The sequence below is a fragment of the Artemia sp. Qi Xiang Cuo genome, chromosome 15, assembly GCF_049724085.1.
Source record: "Artemia sp. Qi Xiang Cuo chromosome 15, ASM4972408v1, whole genome shotgun sequence".
Lineage (NCBI taxonomy): Eukaryota > Metazoa > Arthropoda > Branchiopoda > Anostraca > Artemiidae > Artemia > Artemia sp. Qi Xiang Cuo.
Window position 1 is genome coordinate 17,731,858 of NC_142808.1, and position 25,489 is coordinate 17,757,346.

The following is a 25,489-nucleotide window of genomic DNA, read 5'->3' on the forward strand; positions in this document are numbered from 1 at the left end:
GAGACAGGAAGGATGGTATGGAACTGGTACTGTTCGCGCCAATCGAATGGCTCGGTGCCCCGTCAAGCCAGAAAAAGAGATGAAAAAAGAAGGTCGAGGAGCAATGGAAGAAATTGTACTAGGTGCAGACGAGCTGGTTATAGTCCGATGGCTTGACAACAACATCGTTTCTATGGCCTCAAACTTGGTTGGGATCGGTGAAATAGGACATGCACGACGGTGGTCGAAAGCCGAAAGTAGATACATACAAGTTCCACAACCAGAAGTTATTAGAAGATATAATACCAGTTTGGGTGGGGTGGATAAAGTCGACCACCTGATGAGTTTGTATCGTACCTTCATCCGATCTCGAAAGTGGCCACTGCGATTGATTTTTCACATGATTGATCTAGCAGTCACAAATTCATGGATGGAATACATCAGAGACTGCCAATCCTTATCTCTGGGTAGAAGAGACAAGCTGGATCTTGTTGCTTTCCGGAAGGAGGTCGCCTGTGCCCTAATACAAGCACACACGTCAACACTTCGATCAGTTGGTCGACCAAGGGAATCAAACGTGGAAACAGAAGAGCAAACAACGGTAGGGAGGAAGCGGAAGATCAGCTGCAAGCCTGTGTCTGATGTGCGATATGATGGATATCATCACTGGCCTGTAAATACAGGGGACAAGCACGCCCAGAGATGCAAGATGGACGGCTGCAAGCTAAAAACCACAACTAGATGTCAAAAATGCAATGTCGAGCTCTGCTTTCGGGGCGAAAGAAATTGTTTCAAGGATTTTCATGTAAAGTAAAGTGGTCACGTTGTCCAATTAACTGGACATCTATTTTAGTCATCCTAATAAATGAATTTGAGCAAATCACTTCGGTAATGGCTTACTTATGCTCTAAATAGTAGGTTTAAATCAGGGAATAATTTTTTTCACCTAGGAAAATAATTCGTGACGGAAGGGGTTAAGACTCTTCTCTTTCCTGACAAATTTAAATTGATTGTAGATATTCTTTAATTACCAGTGCAGACCAGGGATCTACACTTCCAGGGTGCTTAAGCTGGCTAACGACGAGATTTCAAGACGTCCCTGGGACTTCCCACAGCGTGGTTTTCAGCAATTAACAATTCATGATAATTAAAGTTTAGTTAAGTTTAGTGTCATAAGTTTAGAAAGTGTTATTGATAGATTGTTAATTGTAAAGATAGGAGGTGATGATTTCTTAGTATTTCTTAGGTGATGATAAAAAGTATTTGCACAAAATAATAAATGCGTATTTTTGTATATCTCGATGTATCTCAGAGCAAAATTTATTGGTAGTAACACCGAAGGGCGATATTAGGCATAAGCATAGCGAATTCGGCATAGTTCTTAACTTATTTTTACAAATAGCCACTCCCTCCCAAAATCATAGATTTACCATTGCCTTATAAAAATGATTCCATCTGTACATCTGTATTTGTTTGATTCAGTATTTCTTCGGAGTTTACTTCAAAAGGTTAGTTTTTTTTTATTTTGACACTGAAGACGGCTTAACGGAGGTCCTTGCCGAAATATCTGCTTTTGAACTTTTCGCTTCTTTTCAGTCCACTAGCTGCTACTACCCTCGTTTTCTTAGCTATTTTTTGTTATATTTTTTCTGTTTGTCACACTATTAATAACAGCATTTATTTTTAAACAAATACCTACCATTTTCATCTAGTGATGAGAATAACCTCCTCTCAGGTGCTCTCCAATAGCAGGGTCTTAGCAGAAAAATAGGCATGCTGCACCTTGCTTGAATCGGAATCATAAAAGCATTTCATTCTGCATGGTTAGAAAATCAAATCAGGCATTTGATCCATCTGACATCTCTATTCGCAGGAGTTCGCATTTTAGGTGGGCTTGATAACAAGTCACTATTAATAACAGCAAACATAAATTGGAAAGAATTTATAATTTTGGTATTTACGTAATATAGCGATCAGACTGTTGTTCTTTATCTGTCGTAAAACCGGTTTCTCTGTTTGCACTTGGAGATAATTTGCTTTCCATAATTCTCTGTTGTAGTTTCCATAATTTTGTTACTAAATATTATATTTTCATCATATTTCGGTATATTTCATTATGATTAACCTAACTTTAGATCTTGAGTGTAATCGCTTTAATATGTAAGTAAAATATTTTTATATTCATCTCTAAAATATATATCCTTTAACATAGCACCATTTGGATTACGATAGTAAAACAGCCTCTGGCATTTGCAGAAAGATGTTTTGATGAGTTCAACTACGAAAAAGTTAATAACCGTTTCACAAAATTAAATTACTAATTTTGCTCTTCAGTTTTTGCTTGGAGGGGGAGGGTTCTCGCTGATTCAGCTCCTGAAAAGAACAGTTTAATACTTAACAAAATGACAATTGTCGTGCTGATACTTTCTACAGCAAGATCCTTAGTCAAGTTTTCCTTGCAGCTCAACAATCCTGCAATCACGGACTTGGCCGAATTGTCTATGAAAAGGTACCGAACTATCAACTTCAAGGATTTGATGACGACATTGTAAGTAATGTTACTCATAATCTATTTATTTTTCTATTTGTCTGTCTATCTGCTTTTAATACTATTTATGGTTTCTTTCGTTTTATATAACGTACATAACGTAACTGTGTGACTCTGTAACTCGTAGACTCTGTGAGAGCAATTTTATATCTAAAGTATTTGGGTACCAAATTTGAATGTCTCTATCACTTGAATGTTAATTATAACCTGATCAATTTGATTGTCAACCGTCTTGAAAGTAAAAAATCTCATTTCTTGATCTATTAGCCTCATCACAAACGTTAATATACTCATTCCAATGGTGCTAATCTCCATTTCATGGCCCTTCAGCCAGGAAATGCAAGGGGGGCCAGCCATCCTGTGCTGTCACTCACCCTTCCTGTTTATCTTCCCTAGATTTCTCAAGGCACCCGTTTAGAGCTATGTTGACTCTGGCTGAGATTACGGAGTCTCGCCACTGACCCCCGTTCAAAACCAAATAGCCAGTAACACCAATACTCAAATTCCTAATGCACATTTATTTGTATGCATTAATCACTTGAAATATTAGCATAGTTTTATATTCACTATAGCCTAACTGAGTGCTTTTGAACACATAAATAAAAAATCTAAAGATAAGGGTATTTTTTGCCTTTTTTTTAAAGGTGAAATCACTTTAAGCAGTTTTTTTCATTATGATATTGAAAATTAAACTATCCTTAAATGGCAAGGTGTTCGTATGTTGGGAACTGCTTTTCTTTGAAAAGTTCTAAGAGGGTTTATTATAGGAAATTTGAAGTTCTAGTTTCCTGATTAAGTAGCAAAAGAAATCACCCCATAGCCACAGTTGCAGTTTCATGTAGTTACAGTAGCAGTCACAGGTAGTCACAGTCACTGTGTCAAGTATTCACAGTCTCAGTCACCAGTAGTTGCATCCACAGTTATGAGTAGCAACAAAATTTAGTAGCTATTGCAGTCAAAGTCGTAGTTCCAAGTAGTCGCAGGCTGCTAAAAAGGCTGCCAAAAACACCTCCATTTGAAGTTGTAAAAGTTCTACTATTTTTTTAATATTTGGGTTTAGAGGTTGCTGTTTAAAAATTATCCCTGGCACAACTAATAAAGAAATGTTTCTTTCTCACCATTAAAAATTGTGAAACATTGAAGTTGAAAGATTTATTTTTTCTATGTATAATGAATTCTTTTCTTCTCTTCAAAAACAGTCACAAGAGGAAGAACTGATGCAAATGCAGGCTTTGTGCTGTAAACACTCCATATCATTGAACTCTTAGAAATAAAAATTAATTCTTAAACAATCATTTCATAGAAGAAGACCCTCAAATCAAAAGCCACGATAAACCGTTGTTTGAAAAACGTATTCGTGAGCAACAGCTAAAATAAAATTATAAAAGGTAAAGAAATCAACAAACTAATATTGGATTACTAAACCTGAATTAATCATTTTTTCAGAATAATTTTTAAAGACTATTCCTTGGAATTTTCGTCTATAAAAGGAATAGGTGAATTTGAGTAGACAATTTTTATAGGTAAAATTCCAGAAATGCCCAACGATTTGCTTGATTCTAATTCAATTTTCACATCAAACTGATGAGTAACTTTTGTTCTAGAATTAGCACAAAAACTTTCCGTCACGTTTTTCAAAAAGAAAGAAAAGTAAGTCTCTCAAGTCACATTTATTTCTCTAAGACGAAGTTTAAAGCAGTAACTTGCCAAAGCTGATTTCGTTTCATTTACAGATTAAAGACAACCGAGAACCTTTTCAAGCTTTGGAAAAATGCCAAGATTTGTGTATTCGTGACAGAACGGCATCAAATAATCTAATAAGAGCCTGCAATTCCATCGACTTTCAACCAGGAAGGTTATTAAATGATATACCAATCGTGCAATATGAAGAATCACAATGCACTTTATCGCGAGAACAATCACGACCGGAGGGGCTTGGGGCTCTTGTGGTTCAGCCAGGATATTTCCATTTTGCAGAGGTGTGCCTTACAGGTAAACTCAAGATATTTAGATGATAATGCTACAGATGTGAAAGGACAAAATATAGGTATTGGTGAAATTTGAAATCATTAGAAGTTACCCCTATTTAAAGGAACATTGCCTCTTCCTCAATTCCCACCTATAAATTCAAAAATACAATTTACACTTTAATAAAACACAAAGTACATGGAATATATAGCTTTAGTCCCTAATTATAATTAAAGTTCAGTATTTGCTGGGCTTAGAATAATTGCATAGTTGCTATGTGCAAACACTGACATAGCCACTGCAGTTACATGAAATCCAAAAAAAAGGAAAATTTAGAAATATATAAACAGAAAATACAATCTTTTGAATCACATTAAAAATGACATAAATTTTAGTTTCAAACCTGGAAAACAATTATCAAAAGAAAGAAAACAAATAGGAATAAACAACCGTGATATACGAGAACATATCACAAAAAACTTTATGTGTAAAGATACATTGATGGGAAAACAATACTCTTTTCCATATTTGTTCTTATGTACAAAGTATTTCCTCTTTTCATCTTATTTTCTAATGTTTTAGTACTATTCCCTAGTTTTGTTTATTTTTTTTTATTTTTTTCATTGATAAATTTCATTGGATGTGAAGCCAATATATTTGATTTTTTAGTTTATATTATTCGCTATCTTAAATATTTAGCCGTTTGTTTTTACATGCTTCTACATTTTCATGTTGATTATAATCGCGAAAGCAATGTGATCTAGGGAATTATTTTGAGATGCAAACACCCTTCCTGAGAATTCTCACTGTTCAAAAAAAGGAATTCGATGCTACATTCTTAATATATACCCCATTTCTTGGCGTTTTCTCGCCCATCAACTAGCAACACTAATAGTATCTTTCAGAGTAGCCTGCGTCTGCTTGCCCTTATCAAGAGTTGTCCTAAATTTTAACATAACAAGGGTATTGATAAGGCAAACCTGAATGTATTCTTAGAGGAGGGCTTGCATGTTTCTTGTTGGCAGAAAAACATTACATTTTTTCTGAATACTGCAGTATTGTACTAGTTGAATATTTTTTGTATTCTAAGGGTGGGGGTAGAACCACTTCTTTTGTGCCCCTGGCTCCAGTATATATTAACTGTTATCTTATTGATTAAGTACTAACTCTATAAAAAAATCTGCGGGTTAGTCAAATTTTTCCAATAAAAAAGAATCTAGCTTAGAAATCGCGTCAACTTTGGTTAACTATAGTTACAATGGAAAGCCTTATATTCAGTTGTTTTTAAGAAACGATGTTCCCCATTCCTTTTGAAAGCATTCTAAGTATTCTAAGAAAGTATTCTAAGCATTCTAAGAAAATTTAAAAGCCGTCTAAGAAAGCATGAAAGTATTCTTAAATATGATTGAATTGTATTCTACTTCATTTGTATTAACGATAAAAAAAAATGGCACCTCAACGACAAAAAAAACAATAAAATAGAGAATCTTTACACCTTGAACTGACTAAGGGACCATAGGGACTTTACAAGTATAGAGATAGTTGGGGGATTTCACAAATTAGAAACCGTTAGGGACACTTCCAAATAACATATTTCCCTAGGCATCATCCAAAATGGATTAATTTCACTGTTTTTTGTTTTTTTTTTCATGGAAGCAAGAAGTCCATTTCAGTTGCCGCCGTAGACTATTTATGCTTGTTCCTATGATTACTGATATAGATTGAATTGGTGTACTTTTCAATTTTGTTCATGTTTTTCTCCAAAAACTCCATGTCTCTAAAAATGTTTAATGTATAATAAGATATTATCATAAATAGATAAATGTTACTGTTTTTTTTTTCCTAAGAGCAAGAAGTCCATTCAAGTTGTCGGCGTAGTGTTTAAACTTGTCTATAGGATTTCTGATATCAATTGAATTGGCGTACTTTTCAATTTCGTTCATGTCTTTCTCCATAAATTTCATGCCTTTAAAAATGATATCTGCTTGTATGCCTCACACGCAAAGTTTCAATATTCCGCTGAATTTTCCAATTCAGATTTGTATGCGAAAAGAAAAAAAATTGAGGGGGAAGATTCAATTGCAATGATTTGTCAAACTATGAAAAAAAGGAATTTGAAAATGTCTGTCATTTGAACAGTCCTTTTTTGCAGAACGTGCAAAAAAATGCTATTAATTGATAATATTTTTTTGATATATCAAAGATTTTTAGGTAGGTTATGGGTCTTTAATATTAGAGACTACACTACTGTTCTAAACAGCTCTTCTAAAATATAGGAGACCATACAATCAGACATATTTTTAAACGATATCGTCCTGTGTATGGACAATTATGTTCATTGAAATTTCCAATTCAGGCTAAGCTAAATCCAAATGAGGGGAGGTTAGAGATCATTTTCTACTTCCCCTACCTCCCCCCCCCCCGACCCTCTTCTACATGTGTCTGAAGGCTCACAAAGAGTTAAAAATTTGGGCATAAAAGGAACGAATACACCACCACATTGCATTATTTCCCCCGGCTGGTGAATCCCAGTATGTATTTTCTCGATAATTTTAAACAGATTTGATATTTTGGAATTTAAACTTGATTGTAACTCGGTCGTATTTCGGGCAAAGCTGTAGTGTTTCGTCATGAAATGGCCAGAAACGTCACATTGCAATGGCATTTTTTTTTTTACTTAAAAGGGCACTAAAAATTTTAATTTCTGAAATGAACCATCTTTTAGATTTATAGGACTATTTGTTCGAAGAGACCCCCCCCCCCCCCGATATAAATACAGAACAAACAAATAAAGACGTATCCGTGATCTGCGTCTAAACAAAATATGCGAAATTCTATATTTTCATGGATACAAGACCCAGTGGTAACCTAACATGAACTAATTTATGGCTCACTCTGTAAACCCACTACTGTAGATTTGTTTGAAATGCCTTAAAAATTCTGCTCCTCAACTCAAAACTATAAACTCCCCACCCACCCGAAAGGAGATTGCAAGTCTTCCCTCCTTGGACTCAACGAGATAGCAAAACATGTTTATCTCTTTAATTATGTATAGTTTTTGGATTGTCCAAAAATGAATACCGAAATATGTAATATTTCAATGTCCATAGTCACCTAATCAACAAGTTTAAAACTAGCAATTCAAATACGCCTTAATTAACATATATTGACACCTAAAATGATGCTATTGTCTTTTTTGAAGTCATTGCCGTAAAGTATACTATTATGTGCTGTATGTTATTCTACTAGATGGCAATCTTATAAGAGTTTTAATTTCTGTCAGGCCTTTACCCAGACTTTATTTATAGTTAAATGGTGTGAAACCTTTAATTTTTTTTTAAGGTTCGTACCACTGTAAGGTATTTAAACAGGAAAAAGACTCTTTGACACCCCCCCCCCCTAAATTTAGCTATTTAATTGCGAAAACCCTGCCATAGTTCCTTACGTGGTTAATATATTTCTCTATTATTTCTTAATACCATAGTCCATCCTAAAAAGAAAGTTTTTGATTTTTCAATAGTTGAGGCATCTGTCTTTAATATAGAAAGAAGAGTTGGACGGATACTTGTCTAGAGTGACCACAGAATAAAATTCTTGTGGGACAGAAATAAATGTGAAAGCATAAGCAAGATGTATAATTTCGTCAGTCAAGATGGTTGAAATTTTCGAATATTTCCTTGTTTTCTCTATATTTTTCCAATATGTTTTTGAGAGTGACAGAAAATTTTTATTATCTCTCCTTGAGCTTGCTTGCAACGGCAAGCATAGAAAAGTTACAAAACTGAATGTAATTTTAGAAATAAACAGTGAAATAGGTCGTTATGTCTTTTCTAAATATGTCTTTGCTAAAATTTTCCACAATTTGGCCAAACTTTGTGTTTATTTTAGACGTAGACAATTGAAATTCTAAATTTTGCACATGCAATTTTTCAGCCTCTCAAATTGAAGTTAAATGTCCGAAAAGAAAATTTATATTCGAACGAGTTCCAAAAAAGAGATTCCGATCACCAGACTTCAAGGAAATACCAGTAACAAATCGAACTGAATGTGAAGACAGGTATGTTGACATTCCGTTATGTTTATATCTATATAAACGTCTCCTAGCACAAACTACACATTCATCAGAGTGGGTGGATGGGGTAGGGTATTTTATCCTATAAAAATATTTTGCTTGGATTAAGGGAATAATTCGGATTAAATACTGTGTTACGGAGTAGAAGAAATTTTTTTTAGAACTTTTTAATTGAATCTTTTTCTTCTACACCTAGCCCCCTGGCAATTGGATGTGTAGTACATTGTCGTTAATCTCTCTGCTAGATGTGCTATGAATAGTCACCACAGCTTAAAGGTATGTTTTGCTCTAAAAGCCTGATGGCATTGTCTTAAACAACCATTTCATGCTTGACTGACTGATGTTCAAAGCTGCAAAAGCATTACCTCTTTCTCTTTCTTCGTTTCTGTCTTAATGACATTGAAAAAAATTCCAAAATAATCCAAGATGTAGCAATTTTTAAACAAAATATTCTACAACCGAAATAATTAGTTTATAAAAGCTAGTCTTTTAAATCCCAAAATAGCACCTTCGACCCTGATGCTACAGGTAACCTTGGTAGGTTTGTAGATAACTACTAAAACCTTCTTAGGGAAGATCTGCCTTAAAGCAAATGGAATAATAAGAAATGAGACGGAGTTTGGCCGAAAAATCATTATTGTTGGCATTTAATCAGACACTTGGTAAGATCTCTTCACAAAGTAAGGAAAGTAATCGTTATTCGACATCTCGACCGAAATATTGCATAAACTAGCCACAAGCGACAATTTTCTGTAGAATATCTTGAAGGCGAAAATGAATTTCTTTTTGTGAATTTAACATAAAAAATAGAACTGGTAAGACGGGGTGGTGATTTGAACAAGAGGTTATTTGGCCTATTTTCACTAAACTGGCCTTTTGTTTTGCTGATTAGATTTTTCATATGGCTCGCCCAGTCACCCATTTCTTGTCATTTTTATAATTAATTACCCATAAAATATCCCCTCCGGAAATAAGGTCCTCTATGCATATCTGAATCCAAGAGTAACATAAATTTGCAGATCATTCTAAGGGTCAGACAAAAACCTCCAATTGTTTCACCAACAACAACAAAAATTTTGTAACTTCAATTTTATATTTAAAAACTCTGAAAAATGGTAGTTTTTGTAATATAGGATAGCAAATATCTTAAGAAGGGCCTCCTCTTCGAAAACAAGAATTCGATTTCAATAATTCACTTATCCCTTTTGCAACTCAATCTTGACACTAGCCTAGTCCTGAATACAATTACTCGTGCTTATAGAAACTTCCACAGTCGTCACACCTTAAAAACATATTCCTAACTTCAAAATCAACAAAAAAAAACTCAAACAATTGGTAAAATTTTCTGGCAAGACCTGCAAAAAAAGTTCTCACAGCACAAAGTGGTAGCAAAAATGCAAAGTGTTTGATATAAGTTAGTAAAAGCTATGGGTAAAATGTTTCCTGTAATGCAAAATAAGAAAAGCTAACTTCAGTGTCTGTTCTGGCCATTTGTGTAAATAAAAATGGGAAAAGAAATGCTGTTATAGCTAATGCAGATACCATTATGCGCTTAAAACAAGAGTTGTGGCGATACCATTTAATAATGTATACTTTGCTGCACTAAGATGGTTTTGAAACGCTAGCTCTGAAACAATTCTCTCCTTTGAAACACTCGTTAAAACTGAAAGCTCTTGAAATATAATTCGCTTGATTCTTGTCTTCTGTCTGTGACACAGTTCAGACACCGGTTTCACATTGCTCCTTTATTGTTTATGCTAAGTGGCTTATGCTAAAGACCTGAAGTAAATTGCTTCCAAATTTAATTCTCTCTATCACACTGATGACGCTCCCATAAGCTCCGTAATGTATTTTTATGCATTATTTAACTATCAAAAATAAATATGAAGAAACATTTCTTATAATATTTTTTTATCTAATCAAAGGGAAGACTGTTAAAAGAAATGGAATCCGTTTTTCGGATTCTGACTTTAGAAGGCAGAAATTAAGACTTTGCTGTTTAGAATATTTTCGCGGAATAAGAGGAGTCAAAATTTGAACAGTAGAGTAGTCTATAGTGGTAGTAGACTTGGTCGGCTACATAAACTTTGCCTTCCTGAAGTCTCTTATTAGATAATCTAAAACAGCCATGTTTGATTTTAATAATTCAAATCGCTTTTGATTTTCTATGCTGCTTACATTGTCAGCCAAAAGGGTTGGGCACGCATAGCTGATATCAGGAACTGATTTCCAAATCAGCGCCGATTTTAAAAGAAATCGGTGTGAATTTGAGCTTGAAAAATTTTCTAGTTTTCGGCACCAATTTACAAAATCAGCGCCAATTTTCATCATGATCATCACAAAAAAATAGGGATACAAATAAGTAGTTAGCCAGAGGTATATGTGGTAAAAGACCCCGCTACTGAGCTGAGAACTAAGCTGAGATCAATCATGCAACTATTAATCAATTTTTGTTGACTATTTGTGTCCATGACTCTTTGTTTTGAAAATCTCGCGCAATAAATTTTTCTTTCAACAAATTTTTTCTTACCGCTGTCGTTTGTATACTGATGCTTAAATTGGTTTCTCAAATGAGCTATGTGTGGCGAGCCCTTAAGTTGGAATTTTTTCAACTTTTTCAGCAGCTTACGTTATGGAGCTTAAGTGGCTTGCACTGAAGAGATTACGCACCTAAATTGAACCATTTTTAAAAACTACTTAGCTAATTTGAAGCCGGCTAAAGAGTATGGGAAGCTGATAACTTTCCCTACGAGGGAGTAAAATGTGACGCTCTAGATAGATTGGCGTGGAGGAGGGGCTTCCAGGGCTGCGTAGGCCCTCTAGTGGTATGGTGCTGCATCGACTTTTCAGAAGCTGTAGTAGTACCCAATAAGTTTCCCGTTCTCTTTGGTTCAATGTGGCCCACCGCCCCTAGTGATTTATTACTGTTTCTAATGATGTTTTATATTTCCCACGCAAAGAAAAACACTAAATCAGTACATAAATCAAGATATTATTGAAGAAAATCACTAAATCAATCAAGAAATTACTGAAATCTAGTGATTTTTAGCGCCGTGGTGACGGCCCTGCCACACATAACGCTAAAATTACATTATAGATGACAATTATCCAATTTAAAGTTAAAAACATTACACATGACTAGACTAGGGCTATCTAGGGAATTTTTACCACAGAAGAGCGAGGATGTCCTAAGATTAGCTATAAAAAGTATAAAATTTGACTTTATCAAAGATATTTGTAGAAGTCTAGATTATGAGGTTTCATCCATCTTAGAAATTGGTTGAGCTACTTGAATGAAAGTTCCAGGAATTGTTCCATAGGCCTACCATAATCAGAAAAAAAGGAGAAATAGGTCTTTTTCATTCAATTCCCCATACAGTAGCCTTTCCAAGTCTTATAATCACTACTATTACAATCGCAGGTAACATTCTAAATTAGTAACACCACTGAAGGAAACTTGTTAATAAAATAAGAGTAGCCTAGAACCATCAGATTTCTGATGGTTTCAGATTTCCTACCATAATCAGAAAAAAAAGGAAAAATAGGTCTTTTTCATTAGATTCCCCATTCAGTAGCCTTTCCAAGTTTTATAATCACTACTAGGCTATTGCAATTGCAGGTAACATTCTAAATTAGTAACTCCACTGAAGGAAACTTGTTATTAAAATAGGCTAAGAGTAGCCTAGAACCATCAGATTTCTAATTTAATGCTCTTTTCAAAAGTAATATTTACACTTGCAACAATTCAATCCACCCTCTGATGCTCCCAGATATACACAACATAAAAAAAATTTGTTGCATGCTGAACAATTGTCTACACACCTCAAGTGCCAATCCACTGATTCTCCTCCTTCACCTGGGATTGCTGTGCATGGTTGGGGGTGATACAGAAAATTACTTCATAGCAAAATCAATGTAACTTTGAGGGTTTGTAGCTCTTTAAGGAATCCTACAATTTTTTCATAATAGGCCTAACATAACATTTTACTCTTAAGACTAATGAAAAATACTAATTAACATTTTATACTTTTGGCTACTATGGGGTGTTTTGAGCCTTTTCAGAACTCAAAATGTAATTTCCCTCAGAAGCAATTATTGAATTATAATAGAGTATAAAAAAAGGTATGAAATGATGTGTTTACTTTCATCCTAGCTAAATTGTTTTATCAGCTATAAATTTACCCATATCCCTCTCCCCCCAAGATTTCTCTGGGTACCCATTTGGAGCTGGGTTAACTGTGGCTGAACTTACAGAGTCACACTGCTGACCCCCATTCCAAATCAAATAATCATCAAACCAAACGGTCAAATCAAACAGTCAAACTCGAGCAATCCCGATGGAGAGATGCTCGAGTATGCAAAAATAACCACTATCTCCAACCGTCTCGTCCCCCTTGTAAATAGTTCATGTGTGAGTGATAATAACGTTGTAAACGCAAGTTTGTGTAAATGTATAAACAGTGAATTAACAGTTACGTCCCCATGCCCTTCTGCCTCGTCTCTCATTAGCAGCTCTGTGTACCTAAGCTGCAATTCACCCACTTCAACCAAAAGCAAGAATATTAGTGAGCAGAATAAAAACTTGCCCAGACACACCCAAAAACTTGTGAACATTATGATGGCAAATGTTGATGTTATTACCAACAAGATGCCGGAACTGGCAACAGTGCTCCAACTAATTCAGATAGACATTGCAACTCTGACAGAAATTTGCCCCAAGAACTCAAGATTTCAAATGACAGAAGACTCAATCTGCCCCTCTGGATACAACATCTTCAGCAATCTGTCTGATCCAAACTGCAGAAGAGGAGTGGCTGTTCTAGCTTCCCAGGACTTCCAGGTAAAAGAAATTTCTGTCCCAAATTATTACTTACCTTGGGTTGAAGCTACATGGGTCTCCCTGTCTCTACCTAACGAAATGTTTGTCCTAAGCTCAATTTACAGGAGCCCCAGCAGCCCTTGCCAGCTGTCCTCTGAAACAGCAATTGCCGAAATGACGCAATTCATACTATGCAATTACCCAAAGGCAACCCTGCTCATGACAGGGGACTTCAACCTCCCAAACGTGTCTTGGGTAGATGGCCAAGGTATGACCAAGTCAAGCCTTGAACAAAACCCATTAGTACAAGCCCTCTTCGACAACTTTCTGTACCAAACAGTAACTATGCCCACAAGAATGCGCCCAGGACAAAATCCCTCCATACTGGACCTAGTCATAACGAATGACCCAGAAAAGGTGATCAACACACACACTCTCAGTCCAATTGGCTCAAGTGACCACATGCCAGTTCTCTCATCTATTCAACTCAACTCCAAACCATCAAAATATACCAAGCAATCCTTTACAAATTACAAGATGATGGTGGAAGAGCTGTTAGATGCTAACCTGGAAACACTTATATCAGAAGATGTTGAAGCCTCATGGCTAACTCTAAAAAGACCTTACTAGAGAGCCAAGCCAAACACACCAGCATAACATGGAAAAAGAAACCCAAAACTCTACCTTTCCTCACCCCAAAAATCAAGAAACTATGCAACAGGAAGAAAAAACTTTGGGAGAAGTACATGAAACAAAAGACTACAGCTTTGTACGAGCAGTACAAAACTGCAAGGAACCTCTTCAGAAAAGAAACTAGAAAACTGACCTCAAACTACAAAGAACGACTGGTCAAAAATGTCAAGGAAAACCCAAAATTATTCTGGAAATACATCTCCCATAAGAAGCCAGGCAGACACACTGTACCAGACCTGGTAAGCAACAACTCTTTATCCTCTTGCCCCTCTGAAAAAGCAAACCTACTTAATCAGCAGTTTGCCTCAGTGTTCTCCATGGATGACCCCCAATCAACCCCCCACCAGCAGAACAGGCTCACAGTCCCTTCCCGATGGTACACTCACCAGTCACAATCGAAGAAGTAACCAAACAGTTTAAGGACCTCGATCCCAATAAATCGACGGGACCTGATGGTCTCAGCCCACAACTGATGAAGCAATTAAGCCCTGCAATATCAGCCCCACTGGTAAAACTATTCAATCTGTCGCTGGCACAAGGAAAGCTTCCAGGGGACTGGAAGAAGGGAATAGTCATCCCAATTCACAAGAAGGGTAGCAAAACTTCTGCAGCAAACTACAGACCTATCAGCCTTACATGTGTGGCATGCACGGTCATGGAGAGAATCATAAACAAGCGTATCATTAACCATATTGAAGCCAACTCACTTATCACCAGTAGTCAGCATGGTTTTCGCTCAAAGAGATCGGTGGACACAAACCTTCTTGAGTCATATAGTCTTGTAACTGACCTACTAGAGAGAGGATTACCTGTGGATATAATATTGTTAGACCTAGCCAAAGCATTTGACAAGGTTTGTCACCAATACCTCATTCACAGGCTACTTACTCTATCTGTTAGTCCAAAAGTGGTCAGTTGGACAGAGGACTTTCCAAGGGACAGAACACAGCAAGTGAAAGTGATAACTGGACCAAATAGCCATGTCCTTTCTGACGAAATCAAAGTCACTAGTGGGGTTCCCCAGGGCAGCGTCCTGGGCCCCACCCTGTTTAACATCTACATAAATGATCTACCCCTCATCACCAGCAACAAAACCACCCTATATGCGGATGATTCAAAACTCATAGGTCCTGCCAACATCTCTTCTTCCATCCAATCCCTCCAAACTGATCTCAACCACATGTGCTCCTGGGTCAAAAGATGGCTGCTGGAATTCAACGCAGAAAAATGCAAGGTCATACACTTCGGACACAAAAACCCCAAACATCAGTACCTCATGACCCGAAATTCTGGAAGTCACCACACAATTGAGCCTGTCCAGGAGGAGAGTGACCTTGGCGTCATCGTTGACTCCCAGTTGAAATTCAGCTCCCACTCACAAAAAATCTCAGCCAATGCTAGTAGAGCCCTAGGCATCATCAAACACAGCATCACCAGTAGGAGTAAACACATAATCACCAAACTCTACAAAGGATTAGTAAGACCTAGACTGGAGGTGGGGACGATACTGGCCACCCCTCGATTCAAAAAGGACAAGGCAGTTCTTGAGCAAATCCAACGAAGGGCCACTAAGATGATTGTCGGCATGGAAAACAAGACATACAGTGAAAGGCTGAAGGAACTCAACCTCCCCTCCTTAGTATACAGACGGAAACGTGGAGACATGATCCAGGCGCACAAACTCCTCTCAACCAATCGAGAAAATGAGATCCTGGAGATCGACACCTCCCACAAAACACGAGGACACCTTAGACGAATCCGCAAACATCACGCTACAGCTGGAGCAAGATGCAATTTCTTCTCGAATCGGATTGAGAACCTCTGGAATAACCTCAAAGAGGACACTGTTGCTGCTGAATCAACAGATGCTTTCAAACGCCATCTGGATGCTGAGTGGAAAGATACACCATGGAAGTTTGACTGGGAAGCACCAGAATCTTCCACCAGAACTTAACCAACTACAACAGTCATCATAAGAAGTGATTCAACAGGATCGAAAGTCCTTATTTCACTCCAAGCTGTGATTTAAGGTAATGCCAGGACTCAAACCCCTGCTCTTATGGACACAGGATTTCATGTATGCCTATAATATGCTAATCACTTAAGCCAGTATAGTTCTATGATATAAATAAAACTTACAAAATACAAAAATCTTTAGATGTGCCTAGGCTGCTTTGTAATTTTCTGATTAAACCACTAATGAGATAAATAATAAAAAGACACACATTTAGAATCAGAATTTCATCATCAATCCAAATATAACACTCATTTGCATTAGAAATGAACTTTACCCCCACCCCCTAATGTGCAAATATATTAAGCTGTATATTTGCACTGACTTATTCATAAGTCACTTTTTTCTTTGAATTGATATAACAGTTTGACAAGATCAGAGAAAATTATATATATATATATATATATATATATATATATATATATATATATATATATATATATATATGCAATTCAGGGTATATTTTTGGATTTTAAGGGAGTACAGTGGTGATAAAGCTCATTTTTGACACAAATGATTGTTATTTTTGGATTAAGAATGAAATTCTGGTTCCAAAGATATGTCTATATCTATAGCTGTCTCTTACCACAGTGTGTTAATCAGAAAATATGCAGTATATTTCTAGGGTAATAGACTACCCCTAGCACCTGGTTAGTGCCTAGTCTTGGTATCAGATTAGTGCTTAGCCACTTCTTAAGGAAATATACTAATGAAATAGATGTAGCACCATTAGGTTCCTTATTTTATGATCCTTCTAAATATCATTGTGGCATTTCTGACAATACACCCCAACCCACCTGATGGTGTCAGATATAGCCCTAGGAATAATATATATATATATATATATATATATATATATATATATATATATATATATATATATATATATATATATATATATATATATATATACTAAAGGAAATAGATATACTAATGGAAATATACTAATAGGAAATATACTAATGAAATAGATGTAGCACCATTAGGTTCCTTATTTTATGATCCTTCCAAATATCATTGTGGCATTTCTGACAATACACCCCAACCCACCTGATGGTGCCAGATATAGCCCTAGGAATAATATATATATATATATATATATATATATATATATATATATATATATATATATATATATATATATATATATATATATATATATATATATACTAAAGGAAATAGATATACTAATGGAAATATACTAATAGGAAATATACTAATGAAATAGATGTAGCACCATTAGGTTCCTTATTTTATGATCCTTCCAAATATCATTGTGGCATTTCTGACAATACACCCCAACCCACCTGATGGTGCCAGATATAGCCCTAGGAATAATATGTATGTATATATATATATATATATATATATATATATATATATATATATATATATATATATATATATATATATATATATATATATATATATATATATATATATATATATATATATATGATATTTTCATATATTTTCATATCTTCACAATGATATTTGGAAGGATCATAAAATAAGGAACCTAATGGTGCTACATCTATTTTTATATATGCTACATATATATATGCATATATTATATATGCTTATATTTTTATATTATATATATTTATATATGCTTAATGTTGCTACATCTATTATTATATATATATATATAAATATATATATATATATATATATATATATATATATATATATATATATATATATATATATATATATATATATATATATATATATATATATATATATATATATATATATATATATATATATATATATATATATATATATATATATATATATATATATATATATATATATATATATATCAATCGGAATAGGTAAAATGCTATTTTTAGGGGCATGTTGCTATTGTGGAAAGTGGTTGAGTTGTTAGGTAAATGAAAGTCTCAAGAATGCATCCAGAGCCCTAATGGTCTCTTGTGATGATGTCGTGAAGCCTCTTGGAAAGTGGTTGAGTTAGGTAAATAAAAATCTCATGAATCTATCCAGACCCTTAATGGTCTCATGATGATGTCTTGAAGCCTCTTTGAGAGTGGTTGAGCTAGGTAAATGAAAGTCTCAAGAATGCATCCAGAGCCCTAATGGTCTCTTGTGATGATGTCTTGAAGCCTCTTGGAAAGTGGTTGAATTAGGTAAATGAAAATCTCAAGAATGTATCCAGAGTCTTAATGGTCTCTTGTGACGATGTCTTGAAGCCTCTTGGAAGTGGTTGAGTTAGGTAAATGAAAGTCTCAAGAATACATCCAGAGCTTTAATAGTCTCTTGTGATGATGTCTTGAATCCTCTTGGAAAGTGGTTGAGTTAGGTAAATGAAAATCTCAACAATGCATCCAGAGCCTTAATGGTCTCTTGTGATGATGTCTTGAAGCCTCTTGGAAAGTGGTTGAGTTAGGTAAATGAAAATCTCAAGAATGCATCCAGAGCCTTAATTGTCTCTTTTGATGATGTCTTGAAGCCTTTTGGAAAGTGGTTGACTTAGGTAAATGAAAATCTCAAGAATGCATCCAGAGCTTTAATGGTCTCTTGTGATGATGTCTTAAAGCCTCTTGGAAAGTGGTTGAGTTAGGTAAATGAAAATCTCAAGAATGCATCCAGAGCCTTAATGGCCTCTTGTGATGATGTCTTGAAGCCTCTTAGAAATTGGTTGAGTTAGGTGTATGAACATATCAAGAATGCATCTGGAGCCTTAATGGTCTCTTGTGATGATGTCTTGAAGCCTCTTGGAAAGTGGTTGAGTTAGGTAAATGAAAATCTCAAGAACGCATCCACAGCCTTAATGGTCTCTTGTGATGATGTTTTGAAGCCTCTTGGAAAGTGGTTGAGTTAGGTAAATGAAAATCTCAACAATGCATCCTGAGCCTTAATGGTCTCTTTTGATGATGTCTTGAAGCCTTTTGGAAAGTGGTTGACTTAGGTAAATGAAAATCTCAAGAATGCATCCAGAGCTTTAATGGTCTCTTGTGATGATGTCTTAAAGCCTCTTGGAAAGTGGTTGAGTTAGGTAAATGAAAATCTCAAGAATGCATCCAGAGCCTTAATGGTCTCTTGTGATGATGTCTTGAAGCCTCTTAGAAATTGGTTGAGTTAGTTAAATGAACATCTCAAGAATGCATCTGGAGCCTTAATGGTCTCTTGTGATGAGGTCTTGAAGCCTCTTGGAAAGTGGTTGAGTTAGTTAAATGAAAATCTCAAGAATGCATCCAGAGCCTTAATGGTCTCTTGTGATGATGTCTTGAAGCTTCTTGGAAAGTGGTTGAGTTAGGTAAATGAAAGTCTCAAGAATGCATCCAGAGCCTTAATGGTCTCTTGTGATGATGTCTTGAAGCCTCTTGGAAAGTGGTTGAGTAAGCTAAATGAAAATCTGAAGAATGCATCCAGAGCCTCAATGGTTTCTTGTGATGATGTCTTGAAGCCTCTTGGAAAGTGGTTGAGTTAGCTAAATGAAAGTTTCAAGATTGCATCCAGAGCCTTAATGGTCTCTTGTGGTGATGTCTTGAAGCCTCTTAGAAAGTGGTTGAGTTAGGTAAATGAAAATCTCAAGAATGCATCCACAGCCTTAATGGTCTCTTGTGATGATGTCTTGAAGCCACTTGGAAAGTGGTTGAGTTAGGTAAATGAAAATCTCAAGAATGCATTGAGAGCCTTAATGGTCTCTTGGGATGATGTCTTGAAGCCTCTTGGAAAAGGGTTGAGTTAGATAAATGAAAGTCTCAAGAATGCAGCCAGAGCATCAATGGTCTCTTGTTATGATGTCTTGAAGCCTCTTGGAAAGTGGTTGAGTTAGGTAAATCAAAATCTCAACAATGCATCCAGAGCCTTAATGGTCTCTTGTGATGATGTCTTGAAGCCTCTTGATCCTCTTTCCTACCTCTAGAGGTCACTGGTCTTTGATAACCAATAAAAAATTTTGTATTATAAAAATGAATCCTTGCAAAATAGATCTTCTGCTCAATGTAATCAAGTATTGTTATGAAACATGAGTGGTCCAAAAAAATAGAGGGGTATTTGTTAGATGTTTTCCAGAGGAATCATCTCTGGATCCTTTTGGGTACCCATATGACTGACTATGTTTCAAAGAGAGAGCTGTATAAAAGATATATTTTTATACTGCCTTCTAGGGCTATGTTGAGAGAAATGTTGAAATGACTAGGGCACATTCTGCAGGTGAAGGGTAAAAAACTGTCCTTTTAAGCTGGCCTACTAGGGCCAAACAAAAAGTAGTTTGTCCACAAATATGGTAGGAGGAGGTCTTAAGGTAGGATATAAGGGGCATTGGAACTTATAGGGAAGGTGTAAAGAGGGAGACTTTGAATAGATTGGGATGGACAAGGAGTGTTTGTAGCTGCAGCTGTGTTGACCTTAGTTGGCTTGATGGTGCAGTGAGTTGTTAGTAGTAGTAGTAGTATATATGGGACCGTCATAGGGGTGGGTGTGTCAGTAAAAAAAAAACAAGCATAATATTTGGAAAAAACATGCTTTGAGGAATCAAACCGTGCTACTTTTATTTTGTTTGCATGTTTCCTGTGTGCTGCGGAAAGTGGCCAACAACTGAAATGATACCCTAATCTGTGACAAATACTTTGATTTAAAAACATCTTTCATCAACATGAAAGCTCCTTATCTTGGATGTGATGGTGATAGTTTAGTGTTAGATGGTTGTTACTAGGCTATTTGGGATTGGCAATTAAGTTAGAATATTACAAGCTATGGTGATGACAGTGGTCAAATATGGCTCTGAAGCATGGACGCTCCGAAAAGTGGATGAAGATTTGCTAGATGTTTTCCAGAGAAATTGCTTAAGGATTGTTATGGGTTCCCGGCTGACTGGCCGTATTTCAAACTATAGGCTATACGAAAAATGGGGCTCAATACCGCTCTCTTGGGCTATAATGAAAGAAAGGTTGAGGTGGCTAGGGCACGTTTGTGTGGATGAAGGATGACATATTTTCGAAGATTGTTCTTTTCGGCCAACCATCTAGGGCTAAGCAGAAAGCAGGTCGTCCTCTTTTGGGCTGGGAGGGCGTCATAAAGAAAGATTTAAAGGAAATGGGAACTTCGTGGGTGGGTGTAAAAAGGGAGGCTTTGAATAGATTGGGGGGGAGAAGGAGTGTGCGTAGCTGTGTTGGCCTCAGGCGGCTTGGTGCTGCGGTGAGTTGTTAGTAGTAGTAGTAGTAGTTTAGTGGTAGATCACTTCTGAAAGAAATCTGCTAAAAAAAAAAATTAGTACCATTGGATTTCTTATTTTATGTTATTTGCAAATATTGTTGTTGTTTTTCTGACAGTGCATCTGAACCCCCCCCCCTTTATTGTCCCAGGTAAAGAGTTTTTTATTATGTTTCTTCATTGCTTAACATCTTAACATCATGTTCAAATGGGTTTGTTGCTCTTTTGACCTATGAAAACCACTCCACCTAAGTAATGTAAAATACAATTGTTGGTAAAAATACTACTTTAAAAATAATGTAAAAATGCGAATAACAACAGAAAGATAGATTACAATCCAATTAATAGAAAAATGCTGCAGATTTTAATCTTGTGCTTGAAGCTCTGAAACATGAATAGCAATATGACATCTATGCTCCACTATGCAAGGGAATGCTAGAAACTAAACAACCTGCTGCAGGAATGTGTTCTAGCCTTTGAAAACATTTGCCTTAGAAGAATCCTGAACATATCGTTGCAGGAAAAGGTCACCAATATAGAAGTTCACCATTGAACTGGTCAGTCATTAATTTCTGACCTACTGAAACATAGGAGATGTATGTTTTTTGGCCATATTCTTTGTATGCCAGAGGATGGACTACTCTGAGGAGCATTTTCAGGAGAGGAAAAACTTACTCCAATGAGGCTTTTTAGAAAAGGAAAAACACTAAGACACATAAAAACACTGGAATAAAACAAGGATAGAAATACATATAAATTGGGCTAGAATAAAAAAAAAATGAGGGGGAAAAATTACTGGGCTTGCAAAACCTGCCAATAAACTGCCTTTGCAGAGAGCTGGAAGGATGTCAAAAGAGATGGAGTTCCATACAAGAATTGATTGATAAACAGGAGACCTCTAAGCGGCTGTTGAGAATTGTCTAGTTAAAGTAAATCTAGAAGAAGAACTATGTAAAGAAGAAGACTACTTACCTATCCATGAGAAAAACTGCGTTTCATCACAGTATTAAAATAATTCTCCCTTTTCACGTGTTTAAAAATTTATTTCATTATTTTCATTTATTTTCAGTAGTTTTTAACCATACAAATGCAGCTTCTAAACCTATATGCACAGCATTTAAGGAGCTGTCTTGGAGTTAGTCTAAAAAAAGACATAAAAAGCAGCTGTTATTAATCTTGTTAGGGTCAGCTATTTTTCTATCCTCCCTGAAACGTATTTTAATTCTTTAAACTGCAGGTCCTAAGTGCATACATCAGCTCTTAAATAGGACACATGTCTTCTAATCATATTTTATATTCACTCGAATATTGAAATAGTGTTGAATAAGGCTTTGCTACTACACCTAAACTCCTTAACTTCATCAAAGACCATGTTCTCAATAATACAATGCCGATGTAGCCATTTGGAATTCATGTTTCTGGAAGAAGTTCTTTTAGTTTTTGACTCTGCTGATGATGTAGCACTGGCCATACAAGTCTTGGTGAATGCACAACTGCACTGGAAACGCACAGTGGGTGTCCACTGTAGAAAGTCTTGTTTTAAAAATGAACTGGCCTAAAAACAAAATAATGCCTTTGGGCAATGCACCATGCATCCCCATGATGTCTTTAGAATTGTGTGGTTAGAATTTTGAGATAGTCAAGCAGTTCACCTTCCTTGGTTCAAGAGTCTCCTCAAATGGAAATTTAGATGTAGAGGTATTAGTAAGAGTAGAAAGATGAGTAAAGTCTTCTAAGAACAATGTTACACAAAACCAAGATCAATTATCCCATCAAAGCATGAATCTTCTCTGCTTCAGTAGCAATTTTTATGCTGAAATCGTCAGTGGCTTGTGCCAATCTGCAGATGATCAAAATAGATTTTTCCCAGAGTAAACATATTTGCAAAATCAAGGGGCTAGATGGCCTGATAAGGAGTGGGAATTGCACATTCCGTAGTACTACTAACTACTAACAACTCACCGCAGCACCAAGCCGCCTGAGGCCAACACAGCTACGCACGCTCCTCCTCCACCCCAATCTATTCAAAGCCTCCCTTTTACACCCGCCCACGAAGTTCCCATTTCCTTTAAATCTTTCTTCTTGACGTCCTCCCACCCCAGACGAGAACGACCTGTTTTCCGTTTAGCCCCAGATGGCTCGACGAAAAGAACAGTCTTCGGCAATCTGTCATCCTTCATCCGCACAACGCGCCCTAGCCACCTCGACCTTTCTTTCATTATAGCTCTAGAAAGCGGTATTGAACCACATTTTTCGTATAGCCTATTGTCTGAAATACGGTCAGTCAGCCGGGTACCCAGAACAATCCTTAAGCAATTTCTCTGGAAAACATCTAGCAAATCTTCGTCCGCTTTTTGGAGCGTTCATGCTTCAGAGCAACGCTTTCTGAGCAGCTCAAGTCTTGCTTGCTGTGTTGTTATGATCATTTAGTTTTCCAGTCTGCTGAAACACCTACCCAACTCATATTTGACTCTAACCTAACCTTAAATGGCTAATAACACCAAAGAGGAAGATCCTGCACAAGATCAGTGGAAGTCATCCACAATGAACTCACTATCCAAAGAATCAACCCCACCAAGGCTCCAAAGCTGTATCATAACAGACTACTGCAGAGACAAAGAACAGTGCTGATGGCTGGTTCCCTCTATGCTGGTGTAGCTACTGGACAAGAGCTTTAAGTCAAGTGATATTGACTTTGAGGATGATTATGGATCAATATCCTGAAAGTCTCATTTTAGCATGCAACCGCCTTTAGGACACGACTAGCCCTAACATTTTTTGAATCAATGGGACCTAGAAATAGTTTCTGGTATTTTAAACAAAATATATGTTTTTATTTTCATATTTTAATAGCAGGTCCCTAGACTAGAGGCTTCAGAATGTGAAACAAAGAGGCTATCAAAACTGCTTTTGGGTGCTATATATTTTATTATTTTATTAATCATGTTGAACACACATTATGAAACTATTAAGTGATTTTTTTAATTGTAGTCACTTGAAAAATTGGATTTTTTGTTGTCTGCTGTCAGAGCTTAAGGGGAGTTCCAATTGTGTTAAAATAATAATTGTCAAGACTAGCAGCATATCACTGTTATTGCTTGTGCTGCAAATCTCGAAAAAATGTTAATATACTGAGAATCAAAAGTAATTAATGTTGACTTTATGGAAGTAATTTTTCAGATTAAATTCTTTTTGTTTATGTATTCTACCTATTGTGACTCCTATCAAGTCCTTGTTGGACTTAGAACTGAAAGTCTACTCCCCAATGTGTTGGGTCATCTCTGTGCATAAAAGTTCATTATTGATATTGTAAAATAGAAATCTAGAAATTAATATACCGAAATTTATTTATTTTGAAGGTGTTTAAATGAACTCAGCTTTACCTGTCGATCCGCCACCTACGATTCATCTACACGGACATGTTACCTGAGCCAGGATACGAGAAGAACGCATCCATCTTCACTATCAGACGATCCTGGCTTTGAATATCTTGAGAACACGTGTCTCAGCCCAGAAGAAAGATGTGACGGAACTTCAATGTTTCTCAAAGAGTTGAAACCATCCTTGACAGGTCCTTTGGATGTAGAATCATTGCAAGATGTCAGTTTAGAAGAATGTCAACAACAATGTTTGAATGCTGAAAGGTGAGGTTGCCATCATTCATTTTCTATCTACATTTTTGTATTATCTTAGTTTTCTTTCTATCCACGTTTCTTTCTACTTAGCTTTAAGTTTTAAGCTCTTGTATTTAAGGACTTTAAATGTGGGTAGATTTTCAGTAAGAAGCGCGATATTAGCTGTATTTGTTGTGGGTGGCATCTACATGATTGGTAATTTTGACAACCATTGAAGAATGTATTGGCTAGTAGAAAAAAAAGAACTGAGCATAAAGGAAAAGAAAAAAACACAAAACGAACACTTATATTAACAACGATAATGACTCCACATACATAGCCTATACATTCTGCTTTAACATATGCAAGATTTCTATGTTGCAATTATTTTTCAAAACTTTGTCAGTAAAAAATGAAACTATTAAAACCAAGGTTCTGATAAGTACATAGGCTGAGGAGCATTTGTAGGCCCACGCCCTACCAGAAAGCGAAATAAAAGATTTTTTCCAATTTAATTTTCAAAACTTCGTCATTAAAAATGAAACTATTAAAAACAAGGTTTTGACAAGTACGGAGGCTGAGGAACGTTTGTAGGCTC

The 25,489-nt window shown here is 36.0% G+C and overlaps 1 protein-coding gene across 5 annotated transcripts in view; it reads left to right on the forward strand.

Annotated features, from left to right (window-relative positions):
* Positions 1–25,489, forward strand: part of nompA (no mechanoreceptor potential A) — a 227,769-nt gene that overhangs the window by 86,933 nt on the left and 115,347 nt on the right. For 4 of the 5 annotated variants that reach the window (XM_089100865.1, XM_089100866.1, XM_089100868.1 and 1 more), the window contains exons 2-5: positions 2,442–2,527; positions 4,261–4,519; positions 8,429–8,552; positions 24,637–24,921. In XM_089100865.1, the coding sequence (XP_088956991.1) occupies positions 2,442–2,527; positions 4,261–4,519; positions 8,429–8,552; positions 24,637–24,921 (754 nt within the window). Of the gene's footprint in view, positions 1–2,441; positions 2,528–4,260; positions 4,520–8,428; positions 8,553–15,750; positions 16,157–24,636; positions 24,922–25,489 lie in introns of those variants that run through there. The other variant, XM_089100869.1, reaches the window with a different exon arrangement.